The following is a 14,573-nucleotide window of genomic DNA, read 5'->3' as shown; positions in this document are numbered from 1 at the left end:
TGTCAGGTGGGCGGACATTATAGTTTTAGGGCTTTTTTTTTTTAAGTCTTATCTATCAGAGATATGACTTGGTTTTGTTTTTTTTAATTTTTAATTTTGATTTTTTTTTCTCTTTTGTTTCCTTCTCTTCACTCTTTTCCCTTTTTCTTTCTACCCTCCTCTTTTTTTTTCTTCCCTTTGGAATCGAGCTCATAGTTTCTGATTTGATTTTTGGTCAATTCTTATTCTGCTTGCTTGATCAGGCATTTAAATCTATTCTTTATATACCTTTTCTTTAATTTTTTTTAATGTTTTTATTTATTTTTGAAGGAGAGAGAGAGAGACAGAGCATGAGTGGGGGAGGAGCAGAGAGAGAAGGAGACACAGAGTTCAAAGCAGGCTCCAGGCTCTAAGCTGTCAGCACAGAGCCCGATCCCGTGAGATCATGACCTGAACCAAAGCCAGACACTCAACCGACTGAGACCCCCAGGCGCCCCTTTTTATTTCCTATTTTATATCTCCTTCCTATTTTCTCCTCTCTCTGGACTAAGCCTTATAGTCTCTTTGATTCTCTGCCTGGTGTTTTTTTTCACCCCTTTCATTTCTTTGTACAGGATAAGGTTCCCCTGCCTTCACTTTATTTTCCTTTTGTCCAGGGTTGCGTCAATGGACAAATCCACACACACCTGGTGGAAGGTCCAAACAATCCACCACTAAAGCAGTGGGACAGAGCAGCCAAAGATGCAACAACAGAGTGCAGGCAACACAGTCAAAAAACACTTTCTGAAGTGCCAGGCCCTGAACAGCGTATGACCCCTTTTAAAATATGGTAGTACTCACAGGTGCAGGACACTTAACAAGCGATTAAAACCCATAAAAGACAGAAACCTAGCCAAATAGATGAAACGGAAAAATTCTCCTCAAAAGAAAATCCAGGAAGAAATGACAGCCAGAGAATCGCTCACAACAACATACCTGAACAAGAATTTAGATTAATAGTCTTAAGACTAATAGCTGGGCTTGAAAAAAGCATGGAAGACAGCAGAGAATCTATTGCTGCAGAGAGCAAAGATCTAAGGTATTGTCACAATAAATGAAGAAATGCTATAAATTAGGTGCAAAATAAACTAGATGCAGTGACAGCAAGCATGGAAGAAGCAGAGGAGAGAATGTGTAAAATAGAAAATAAAATTATGAAAAATGATGAAGCTGGGAAAAAAGAGGGAGAAGAAATTACTAGATCACAAGAGGAGAATTAGAGACCTAAGTGACTCAATGAAACGAAACAGTATCTGTATCCTAAGAGTTCCAGAAGAAGAAGAAGAGGAGACAGAAAAGGGCAGAAGGTTTATTTGAACCAATTATAGCTGAGAACTTCCCTAATCTGGGGAAGGAAACAGACATCCAACTCCAAGAGGCACAGAGAACTCCCCTCAAAATCAAAAACAGATCGACACCGTGACATATTATAATGAAACTGGCCAAATACAAAGATAAAGAGAGAATTCTGAAAGCAGCTCGGGACAAACGGGCCTTAACCTACAAGGGGAGACACATAAGCATAGTAGCAGACTTGTCCACTGAAACCTAGCAGGCCAGAAGGGAGTGGCAGGAAACAGTCAATGTGCTGAAGAGGAAAAATATGCAGCCCAGAATCCTTTATTCGGCAAGGCTGTCACTGAGAATAAGAAAGATAAAGGCCTTCCAAGACAAACAAAAAACCAAAGGAATTCATGACCACTAAACCAGCCCCGCAGGAGATCCTAAGGGGGACTCTGTGAGTGGAAAGCAGCAAAGAGTACAAAGGACCAGAGACATCACCACAAGCATGAAACCTACAGGTAACACAATGGCACTAAATCCGTATCTTTCAATAACAACACTGAATGTGCACAGACTAAATGCCCCAAACAAAAGACACAGGGTATCAGAATGGATAAAAAAACCAAGATCCATCTATATGCTGCCTACAAAAGATTCATTTTAGACCTGAGGACACATGCAGACTGAAAGTGACGGGATGGATGTCAAAAGAAAGCTGGAGCAGCCACACCTATGTCAGACAAACTGGATTTTTTTTTTTAATTTTTTAATGTTATTTATTCATTTTTGAGAGAGAGAGAGAGCACACAAGCAGGGGAGGGGCAGAGAGAGGGGGAGACACAGAATTTGAAGCCAGCTCCAGGCTCTGAGCTGTCAGCACAGAGCCGACATGGGGCTTGAACTCACGAACAGTGAGATCATGACCTGAGCTGAAAGTCAGAGGCTTAACTGACTGAGCCACTCAGGCGCCCCTGATCAAACTAGATTTTAAAACAAAGACTTTAGCAAGAGATGAAGAAGGGCATTATGTCATAATTAAGGGGTTACTCCATCAAGAAGAGCCAATAATTGTAAATATTTATGCCCCCAATGTGAAGGCACCCAAATATATAAATTAATCACAAACATAAACATATTGATGATAATACTGTAATTGTAGGTGACTTCAATACTCCACTTAAAACAACGGACAGATCATCTAAGCAGAAAATAAATAAGGAGATAATAGCTCTGAATGACACACTGGACCAGACAGACTCAACAGATACATTCAGAACTTTTCATCCCAAAGCAGCAGAATACACATTCTTCTTGAGTGTACACAGAACATTCCCCAAAAGTGATCACACACTAGGTCACAAAACAGCCCTCAACAAATATAAAAGGACTGAGATCATACCATGCATATTTTGAGATCACAACACTATGAAACTTGAAATCAACCACAAGAAAAAATTCGGAAAGGCCCCAAATACATGGAGGTTAAAGAGCATCCTACTAAAGAAAGATGGGTCAACCAGAAATTAAAGAAGAATTTTAAAAATACATGGAAGCAAATGAAAATGAAAACATGACAGTCCAAACCCTTTGGGATCCAGCAAAGGCAGTCCTAAGAGGAAAATACACTGTAATCCAGGCCTATCTCAAGAAGCAAGAAAGGTTCCAACTGCACAACCTAACCTTACACCTAAAGGAGCTAGAAATACAGCAGCAAAGAAAGCCCAAAGCCAGCAGAAGAAGAGAAATAATAAAGATTAGAGCAGAAATTAACCATGTATAATCTAAAAAAACAGCAGAACAGATTAGTGAACCTAAGAGCTGGTTTCTTGAAAGAATAAACAAAATTCATAAACTCCTAGCCAGACTTCTCAAAAAGAAAAAGAGAGAGGACCCAAACAGATAAAATCATGAATGAAAAAGATCACAACCAACACCACAGAAATACAAACAGAATTTTGTATTTTAGAGAATACTATGAAAATTATATGCCAACAAACCGGACAATCTGGAAGAAATGGACAAATTCCTAGATACCCACACACTACCAAAACTCAAAAGGAAAGACATAGAAAATTTGAACAGACCCATAACCAGTGAAGAAATTCAATCAGTTATCAAAAATCTCTCAACAAATAAGAGTCCTGGGCCAGATGGCTTCCCAGGGAAATTCTACCAGAAATTTAAAGCAGAGTTAATACCTATTCTTCTCAAGCTGTTCCAAAAAACAGAAATGGAAGGAAAGCTTCCAGACTCATTCTATGAAGCCAGCATTACCTTGATTCCAAAACCAGACAAAGACCCCACTAAAAAGGAGAATTACAGACCCTGATGAACATGGATGCAAATATTCTCAACAAGATACTAGCAAATTAAATTCAACAGTACATTAAAGGAGTTATTCACCATGATCAAGTGGAATTCATTCCCAGGCTGCCAGGGCTCGTTCAATATTCGCAAATCAATCAACGTGGTTCCATATTCACAAATCCCAAAATTTGTATGGAATCACACAAGACCCCAAATAGCCCAAGTAATGTTGAAAAAGAAAACCAAAGCTGAAGGCGTTACAATCCCAGACTTTAGCCTGTATTACAAAGCTGCAATCATCAAGACAGTCTGGCACAAAAACAGACACACAGACCAATGGAACAGAATAGAGAACCCAGAAACGGACCCACAAACATATGGCCAACTAATCTTTGACAAAGCAGGAAAGAGCATCAAATGGAAAAAAAATAGTCTCTTTAGCACATGGTGCTGGGAGAACTGGACAGCAACATGCAGAAGAATGAAACTGGACCACTTACACTATACACAAAAATAAACTCAAAATGGATAAAAGACCTAAATGTGAGATAGAAAGCCATCAAAATCCTACAGGAGAAAACAGGCAGCAACTTCTGTGACCTCAGCCACAGCAATTTCTTATTTGACATGTTTCTGGAAGCTGGGAAATAAAAGCAAAAATGAACTACTGGGACCTCCTCAAGATAAAAAGCTTACACACAGCAAAAGAAACAATCAATGAAACTAAAACGCAACCAATGGAATGGGAGAAGATATTTGCAAATGACATATCTAATAAATGGTATCAAAAAATCTATAAAAAACTTACCAAACTCAACACCTGAAAAACAAATAATCCAACGAAGAAATCGGCAAAAGACATGAATAGACACTTTTCCAAAGAAGACCTCCAGATGACAAACAGACACATGAAAACATGCTTAACATCGCTATCATCAGGGAAATATAAATTAAAATCACACAGAGATACCACCTCACACCAGTCAGAATGGCTAAAATTAACAACTCAGGAAACAACAGATGTTGGCAAGGATGTGGAGAAAGGGGAACCCTCTAGGCTCTGTTGGTGGGAATGCAAACTGGTGCAGCCACTCTGAAAAAGTGTTGAGATTCCTCAAAAAATTAAAAATAGAATTACCCTATGAACCAGCAATAACACTAGGGGGAATTTATCCAAAGGATACAGGAGTGCTGATTTGTAGGGGCATATATAACCCAATGTTTATAGCAGCGCTTTCAACAATAGCCAAATATGGAAAGAGTCCATATGTCCATCATAACTGTTGGAAGTCATACACATACACATACATACATACACACACACACACACACACACACACACACACACACACACAAATGGAATACCACTCAGTGATGAAAAAGAGTGAAATCTTGCCATTTGCAACAATGTGGATGAAACTGGAGAGTATTATGCTAAATGAAGTAAGTCAGTCAAAGAAAGATCTATGATTTCACTCATAGGTGGAATTTGAGAAACTTAACAGAAGACCATAGGGGAAGGGAAGGAAAGATAAGTTACAGACAGCGAGGCAAACCATAAGAAACTCTTAAATACACAGAACAAACTGAGGGTTGATGGGGGTGAGGAAAATGGGTGATGGGCATTGAGGAGGGCACTTGTTGGGATGAGCACTGGGTGTATATGTAACTGATAATCAAGGAATCTACTTCTGAAGACATGACTAGTCTGTATGTTAGCTAACTTGACAGTAAAATTTAAAATAATAATATATAAACAGAAGAGAAATAAAAAACAACAATGAATACCAGAAGACTCATGCTTAGGTTCAACAATTGTTACCAATTTGCCATATTTGCTTTACCATTTTCATATTGGGGGGGGGGGGGCTTTTTTGCAGAATCATTTGAAACTGAAGTTCAGACACCATGACCCTTGATCCCCAAATACTTAAGTATATATCTCCTGGTAAGAACAATCTCCTTAAAATCTACAAACTGCTGTCACAACTAAGAAAAAACAATACTTTCACAAAACCAGTTTTACCATCTTACTTGGTCCCTCATTAATGAATTAAATAAATCTGACACATATCCATTCTATTGAGACACATTTTTGTATCTATATATTTTTACGCCTTTTTCAAAGCCATACTTTGTCAGTGTTAGGGATTCCACCAAGATGATCAAGTATACAGGCTTCTGTAGCCAAATAAAGGGCACTATCCTGGTAGGGCATCTCATGAGCCCTATATGCCCAGCCACAATTTGTCTTGGCCCCAGATGTAAATTCCAAGCAACAGTCTTAACTTTACTGTTATTTAATCTGCTGTGTTGTATTTCCCTGACATTTCCAATGTTTTTTTTTTCCCCACTGCTCACAGCAATGACTGAAAAGCTGGTTTCTCGGTATGACCATGTAATGATCTTTATCAGGTTCATGGGGTACTTTGAGCCACAGACTACAGAGATTAGGGTTTCTTGGTCATCTTTTTTTTTTTTTTTTTTTTTGTCTATTTGTTCTGTTTGCCTGAGTTCAAATCAAGCAACAACAACAACAAAATCTCATGCCTAGAAAGAGGCACGGCCCTTTTGTGCTAACTTCTGACCTATGACTAACGCTATAAAAACTGAAGCTACAAATGCTTACGTGTCTGTAACTGGAAAAAAGTCTTTATCTCTCAGTGCTCAAGGTTGAAATAGTTTCCTTTTTCCACACGGGACTTTAAATATCAACATTTCAAAAAGAACTCTTACATGACTGGTTTAATAGAGACACTAAGTAAGAGCTTCCTTGAAACTAATAGTCCTAGAATTCTAGAAAATAAACTAAATTTCTAATACTTTAAATTTGCTAGACTGAAAAAAATCCTTCCCATGGAAACCCCTTTTTCAGAAGCATTTTTATGTAAGAATCTAAGCTACTGTAATCAAAGTGAACTCTGGACAAATGAGATATGTTTGAATATCTGTGTTTTATTAAAAAAAAAAATATGTTGGGGCGCCTGGGTGGCTCAGTCGGTTAAGCGTCCAACTTTGGCTCAGGTCACGATCTCGCGGTCCGTGAGTTCGAGCCCCGCGTCAGGCTCTGTGCTCACAGCTCAGAGCCTGGAGCCTGTTTCAGATTCTGTGTCTTCCTCTCTCTCTGACCCTCCCCCATTCATGCTCTGTCTCTCTCTGTCTCAAAAATAAATAAACGTTAAAAAAAAAAAATAAAAAAAAAATATGCTTTTCAAAAAATAAATAAAAAGTATGCCTTTCTTTGATTTCGTCCGTTGTAAAGTGTAAGCATACATTTTCTTTTTTACAAGACTTGGGGTTCTTCTCTCATAAAAAGACAAATTAATCTGAACTTCCTAAATAATACTTGCAGAGTATCTTCTAATATCCAGGCCATATTTAAAATTCCCTAACAGTCTTCTCCCTACCCTCTGCTTACCAATACTCAAAATACAAACGACTCCTATAAACAGCCCTTGCCCCTCTCATGAAATTGACCCAGATTGACAGCAGGTTTCTGACAACCTCAATGCTGAGAGGATGGACAACCGCACAGAAGGCACTCTGCTGTTTACAGGATCTATTCACATATACAGTTGACCCTGTGCAATGCAGGCATTAGTGGCCCCAACACCCTCCCCCACAATGGAAAATCTGCCACAACTCTGGGCTCCCCCAGAGCTTAATTACTATCAGCCTACTGTTGACCAGAAGTCTTACCTGTAAAATAAACAAATAACATATATTTTGTATGTTACATGCTTTTCATGCTGTATTCTTATAATAAAGTCAGCTAGAGAAAAGAAAATGTTAAAATCACACAGAAGAGATGACAGATTTACAGTTCTATAAAAAGTCTGTGTATAAGTGGATGCACACAGTTTAAACCAGGGTTGTTTAAGGGTCAGCTGTACTACAATGTCCTTCTCAAGCTGTGGAACTGCATATCCCAATTCAGACAAAGGGTATGCCACAAGTTAAGCAGCTTGGTAGTTAATTTAGACTATTTTATATTAAAACAGGGAGGAGCACCTGGGTGGCTCAGTCGGTTAAGCGTCTGACTCTTGATTTCAGGTCAGGTCATAATCTCACAGTTCGTGGGATCGAGGCCCGCATCGGGCTCTGTGCTGACAGTGCGTATCCTGCTTGGGGTTCTCTTCCTCCCTCTCTCTCTGTCCCTCCCCTGCTCGCATGTGTGCTCACACGCTCTCTCTCAAAATAAATAAATATTTAAAAAACGGATAAATAAGAGAACTGAATGAAAATCTTACATAATTTTTTAGATACAACATAAGACTTCAAAAAGCACCCAGCACGTAAAACTTAAGGATAAAAACAATCACTTTTCTCTGCTGATAGGGGCAATGAGTAGAAAAGGTTTTTATGAACAAACCTGGGAATCTCACTAAGGAAAAAAAGAGAGAGCCAAGTTACTCGAGTATTTATTTCCAAGAAACTCACCTGTAACCTTGCAATCTCTTCTCCAAATTTCTTCTGCTGTTTTGCCAGGATAGACTGGTGGTACTCAGCATTGGCCTGCATGATACAGTGCTTTGCAGCCAAGACAGGGAACACCTCCTGGAAATAAAAATACTGACCAGGGGAGAGTCCAACCACACAAACCACCACAGACAACACGGGATGCAGGAAGAAAAAGGAAAAGGAGACAGAAATTAGAAATCACCCCATTAATGGTTTAGAGACAGGTTAGTCATTAGGTGTAAACAGAGAAGACGACATGATTTTGCAGGAACTGAAGTCAACGCATTCAATTTTTTTCTTCCAATTAAAATTAAGGGGTTTTGTTTTTGGGTTTTTTTGCACTGTTAAGTGAAGCCAATTTAAGTTTTTATAAGGTCTTCAATCAAGCCATGAAGTCAACATTTTGTTTACAAAGAAGAAAGGAAAGCATGCATTAGGAAGAGAAGGAGAACAGACATTCACAGAGGAATACCAAGCACGAGGCTTTAGAAGCTTTCTTAGGAGTCCTTACCCAGCCCTTAGAGTTAACTAAACCACCATTACTCACATATACTAATGAAAATGCTCTATAGCTGACTGTTTCATCGTGTTTTTAAAAGACAAAAGACAGTAAATTAAGTTCCCACTTAAATTCATATCTAAGAGACTTTTTAATAAAGATGATTTCTAGCCATAGAAAGACTATTCAGTATAAACACTAACATTTCAGATTACATACTCAAAAACACAAAGCAAACAGACAAACACACTAAGTTAATATCTAATATGATAAAGTGTTACTTTGCCCTAATTTGTTTTGAAGAAGATTCCAGTCAAAATTAATTTTAAAAGATCCAAACGTATGAACCAAGAAGCACTTATATCGGTAGATGCTCTTCCAAAATGGCAAATCGCAGCCTGCAACCTCACTGTCTTTAGGAGTACGTGCCACATGAAATCCAAGAATTAAACTAGGCGATCACTGTCCAGACAAACATAGGAAAGACTCAAACACTGAATTACTACCTGGTATGCTTTCCTGTCTCCCAGGGAGTAACTTCCTAGCTTCCTGGATCACTACTTGCAGGTATTCCAGTTTTACAACCAGAATATGAAAATACCTTATGAGCTTTATTAGTCAAACGGCCAAAAGACATCTAAATCTCAAACTGTACTCAGGCCAGTTCTCAAGGTAAGGCTGGAGCAGCTTCGTTTTAACCGGAGACTCTCCAGGAATACCAGGAATGCTGCAGAGGGAGTTTCCAAGTCTTTGAAGGTGACATTCTTCTCTCGGTGACACGACTGAACTAATGGCCCAACAGGATGTTACGGGACACTGTGCAGCTGAACGTGAAGTCTTTCAGATGAAAACAAGGTGAGAGAAGATCCCAAGGCTCTTTTCAGGAGTAACAGTATGAACATCCAAGAGTCCTGGGCAACTTTCTAGTAACCTCTTGGTGTATTTTAAATCTCCAGCAATTCCCTCACATCAATTCCTAATTCTCTGACTAAACTAGGGTGTGCCGTTGATGTATTTATGCTTTTTTACTTCACCACGAAACTGTCTGCAATTTCATAATTTACAAGGCTTCCTGAATGACTTCTAAATCAATAAATTCAGGGCGCCCGGCTGGCTCAGTCAGAAGAGCACGCGACTCTTCATCTCGGGGTGGTGAGTTCCAGCCCCATGGTGGGTGTAGAGATGACTTAAATAAACTTTGAAAAAATAAAATAAATCAATAAATTCTCCTAGAAAATATCATGTAACAAAAACCATATGCTATTATCATACAGACAAAACTAATTACCTGAACATTTCTGAAAGAGTAGTTGAAACGCACTACATTTCCCTCAATCTGTAAGTTTCCTTTGAAATCATTCTGAGTTTATGCGTTAGTCTAATCATATGCTTTGCGGTTGACCATCACTGACTAGTCTTTTCAAATGCCACTTCAGAAAAGCTTACATTAAAACAATTAATATTTTCTCTGATATGCGGCAGCAGGTAGGTGGTTGTTTTCCTTAGCTGTACAAGAGCAGCCCAATTTTCTATCTCTGTTGGCAAAACTTAATTCTAATCAAAATCCTGGATGAATCTGCTTTCTTTTCCTTTTGCTTTATGTCTGTTTTGTGCTTTAAGACTCATCTTTAAGAAAACAGGACAATAATTAAAAGTGCAAATAATCAACATGCTCAAGTATTCATGCTTGTAGCAGATCACCAATGAATCAGAATTACACAATGCCTTGATGTAACAAAATTACTGGAGACAGAGGCTCAACAATTTCCAGAAAGAATTTTGGAAAAACAAGTTTAGTAAAGAGTAGAGACAAAGGCATCCCTTAAATACAAAAGAATTTTTCATGCTTCTTAAATAAAAAATTATTTCTACCAACATATTCTTCAAATGCCTCTCCTAAAACTTCAAGTTTCTTTTTTATAAAACATAATTTCCAACGTTTTTCTTCTATACAAAAACCTCTAAGTATTTCCACATGCAAAATAACCAAGTATTTGCAAAAACAATAACTGACCTTGGGAAGAGTATCTTTGTACTGACACTGTTTAAAAGCATCACCAAAGTAATCTGCGGCCTGATTAGCCAATTTGGCTATGATGGCATCTTTCATTTTATCTGGAATAAAATATGACATTGGCCATTGTAATTAAAAAATATATATAAAATAATCCGACACATCATAACTTAGTATGAACTCTGAGATCACAAGTTTGTACACTTGTCTTCCTATTTTAAAAGCTGATCGCTTCTCTCCACGTGTAACAGAATAGAGAAAAAACTGGAATTACCTCTTGTGGCTTTTAAAAAAAAGACTTCTTGGGCCTGTGCCAGCATAATAAGACTGAGGGTCCCAACAGTATCTGGAGACAGGTCCACCGTAGGCTCTCGACTTAAGGCAGATAAAACTGTCTCTTTAATATGTAAAAAGGCACCACTAGCAAACTAGAGGGGAAGAAAAAGAACTTCTTTAAAATCTATGTAAACTCAGCAAGACTTAACTTTCTACTGTTACACACAAATCATTTCAAATGTTAATTCAGTTGAACAGTTACTATATTTAAATTTTTATATTGTTACAGATCTAAATATATGACCAACAGACAATAAGGGTATTTTTCCAAAATACTATACAGGAACAGATTTAACTAAGATTAAGAGTAAATTGCAGCAAAACATACAGCAACTTCATGGGACAAATTAAACTTATTTTTAGATATATTTCCCCAAGACTAATATGAGAATAGAGGTCGGGATAAAATAGTATTAAGGACCTTTTAGTACCGAAACGATCTTGCTTTGGTCCCAAACAATTCCATCTGTCCCACAATTAAACACGCTGTACTTAGGAGAAACCTCAAATAGCACAGGTGATCTGAGGAACAGCATTTACTGTCCACTGATAATGATTTCTATTTGGCTTTCAAAGGTCCCTGGTGAAATGATCCCCATCAGATTTTTTTATTCCGAATTATATTTTGCTGAGGTTCACCCAAAATAACTGCTTTTATGGAACACATGATCCTGGGAAAAAGAAAGAAATCCGTCTGGGATTAAAAGATGTGGGTTCTATGGAGGAGCTGCGTAGAGATTACTGAAGATTATGTACTACAAGTGAACATCATGTTTTCTGCAGTCATGAGGAATCATGAAACCAGAGTATCTGCAAGGAGCGACGAGCTGACCTTGCTTAAATACACTAAGAGAATCACAGACCAGAACAGCAAGGGACCCAGCCTCTGTCACAAATCTGGAACAAGAGGCCGACAAAGGTCATTAAAGAACAGGTCCAAGGGTACACAGCTTCCTGGTGGCAAAGAGCCTAGACAAGCCTATCTAAGTCTTCTGATATCACCACCCCCTTTCCATCACACTAGGTGACCTGCTGTGAATCGCAAAGGCGACTCACAGAATGGAATTTATTATCACATGCCAATTAGCTGAGTTACAGTTAACAGAAAAGTAAAGTTGACTTCATTTTCACATTTTAAAATATTGGCCCTTTAGAGGCTCAAAAAGAAAAGTATGTCTGTCATCCATGCCCATTGAAAACTGCACGGCAAGCCGCAATTTGGAGCGTTGTTTGCTTAAAATGCATCTTCCTCTCACTTTCTTAGAAGAGCATTCTTAATCTCACTTGTAAACTGAAACAACAGGAAAAATCAGACTCCACCTCTGGGACAAGCAAATTCCACAGCCATGGAAGACAGGAAGCACCTTTGGAATTCCATAAAATTTGGAATCAGAACCTGAAACCTCAACGGACCACTTAATTAACACGCTGGCCTTTGAGTCTCCTTGTGTGTAAAATGGGGTGGCATTACACATACAACATGCATCACGAGGTTCATCTGAGAGTCAAATACTGTATGTGAGCACATCTGTAAATTATAACACAATCTAAAGCATGAACTAGATCATTCAACAGCAATCATTTATTCTTTACGTTAAAAGAAAAATAGGGGCGCCTGGGTGGCTCAGTCGGTTAAGCGGCCGACTTCGGCTCAGGTCATGATCTCGCAGTCCGTGAGTTCGAGCCCCGCGTTGGCCTCTGTGCTGACCCGCTCAGAGCCTGGAGCCTGTTTTGGATTCTGTGTCTCCCTCTCTCTCTGACCCTCCCCCGTTCATGCTCTGTCTCTCTCTGTCTCAAAAATAAATAAACGTTAAAAAAAAAAAAATTAAAAAAAAAAAAGAAAAAGAAAAGCTGAGCAAATAATACACTGCCACCAAATAATATGCCATATTAGTGATAGTACCCAAAATCTAAATTTAGCTAACTTGAGAACATGACATATCTGACCACATTTAAATATGACCTCTCCACAAGCCAGAGTTAAAATTTCCTTACTAAGAGGTCTTAACTTTTGTGACAATGGTAAAATATCAGCTGTGTCTCTTAAGAAAAAATGTATTTAAATAACGTACATCTGACCCTTGAACAACAGAGGTTTGAACTGCGCAGATCCACTTATACATGGATTTTTTTTTCAATAAATACAGCACAGTACTGTAGAAGTATTTTCTCTTACATATTTACTGTAAGAATACAATATATAATACATAAAACGTACACAATACAGGTTTTTTTTAATTTTTTAAGTGTATTTATTTTGAGAGAGAGAGAGAGAGAAAGTGTGAGCAGGGGAGGGGCAGAGAGAGAGAGAGAGAGAGAGAGAGAGAGAGAGAGAGAATCCCAAGCAGGCTCCATGCTGTCAGCGCAGAGCCCAACACAGGGCCTGATCTCACGAACCTTGAGATCATGACCTGAGCCAAAATCATGAGTTAGATGCTTAACTGACTGAGCCACCCAGGCGCCCACAGACAATACATGTTATTCAACTGTTTATGTTATCAGTAAGGCATCCAGTCAACAGTGGGCTATTACTAGTTACGTTCCAGGGGAGTCAAATGTTACAGTGTATTTTTGACTATGCAAGGGGTCACCACCCCTAACCCCCACGCTGTTCAAGGGTCAACTGTACAAAATTTTTTAATGAGATCAATTATTTAAAAGGGATTTAACCAAGAACTTCATCTCAAACATTCAATCATTTGTTCTCCCAACATTTATTGAGCCTTTATTATGTGCCAGGCACTGTCCTAGGTGCTAGGTATACAACAGTGAGGAAAAATAGAGCTGGTCTATAGGTAAACAGTTTAAGGATTTCAAAAGTGTGAATCAATTCATTAAAAAGTACATTACTTTTCAAGAACGTATCTGGGTATAAAGAGACATCTGTAAGCCTAAGTACAAGTTATTTGCAATTTAATCCAAGTTAGTGTTGATTATGTGGTTACTGTTCTGCATACCTGGTAATGCTTAGCAGCGACTTTCAATCCTTCATCATTATCCAGGTTCTGTTCTGCTGCAATCTGGCTAGCTAACGCTGCACAATTGAATAACACACAGCTCTTTTCATATCCTAAGCTTGCAAGAGCTGTAAAAAATCAAGAAGGAAAAATTTATCAGATTATTTTCTCTAAAGGAAATAAATGTTTCAAAGATAAATACTATGAAATCTCTCCCACCGGCTCTCACAAAAACAAGTTTCCAGACCTGTTTCCTCACCCATAATAGTACCCATATTTCCAATGCTGCCCGGCCAGGCAGCAATTTATTTATTTCCACAACGATAATCCCATCATCTAAAATTCAAAAGATCAAGGAGTTATTCTTTCCTTTCCTTTACGTCCACAATGCTACTAGGTTCCAAATGAAAAGTCATTCTCATGTCAATTCTCACTTAAAGTCAAATAAATTGTTTTCCCATCACCTCTCAAAATTTTACAGAAGATTGGTGTGTGTGTGTGTGTGTGTGTGTGTGTGTGTGTGTGTATACACACATATATCTTCTCACTGCACTCAAGCCAGTAAGTCAGTTCTTCCCTATGACAAACCTAACCCAAGGCAGGCACCTCCAAGTCTCACACCCTTATCCCGATACATCCATCAGAAGGCTAGATTGTGCAAGCAGTTAAAATACAGCTCTGATCAAGAAACCACACA

At 38.5% G+C, this 14,573-nt stretch overlaps 1 protein-coding gene across 4 annotated transcripts in view; it reads right to left on the bottom strand.

The window, feature by feature from the left end:
* The window catches only part of PDCD6IP (programmed cell death 6 interacting protein), a 76,299-nt gene that overhangs the window by 39,179 nt on the left and 22,547 nt on the right, over window positions 1-14,573 (bottom strand). For 3 of the 4 annotated variants that reach the window (XM_040479673.1, XM_040479671.1, XM_040479670.1), the window contains exons 4-7: window positions 13,877-14,004; window positions 10,858-11,011; window positions 10,584-10,684; window positions 8,050-8,181 (exon numbers count right to left, since the gene is read on the bottom strand). In XM_040479673.1, coding sequence (XP_040335607.1) covers window positions 8,050-8,181; window positions 10,584-10,684; window positions 10,858-11,011; window positions 13,877-14,004 — 515 coding nt within the window. The remainder of the gene's footprint in view (window positions 1-8,049; window positions 8,182-10,583; window positions 10,685-10,857; window positions 11,012-13,876; window positions 14,005-14,573) is intronic. The other variant, XM_040479672.1, reaches the window with a different exon arrangement.

Source organism: Herpailurus yagouaroundi, unplaced genomic scaffold, assembly GCF_014898765.1.
Source record: "Herpailurus yagouaroundi ecotype Mexico unplaced genomic scaffold, PumYag 159, whole genome shotgun sequence".
NCBI classification, from domain to species: domain Eukaryota; kingdom Metazoa; phylum Chordata; class Mammalia; order Carnivora; family Felidae; genus Herpailurus; species Herpailurus yagouaroundi.
Note: the sequence above shows the minus strand (reverse complement) of the source record. Positions and strands in the feature narration are given on the sequence as shown.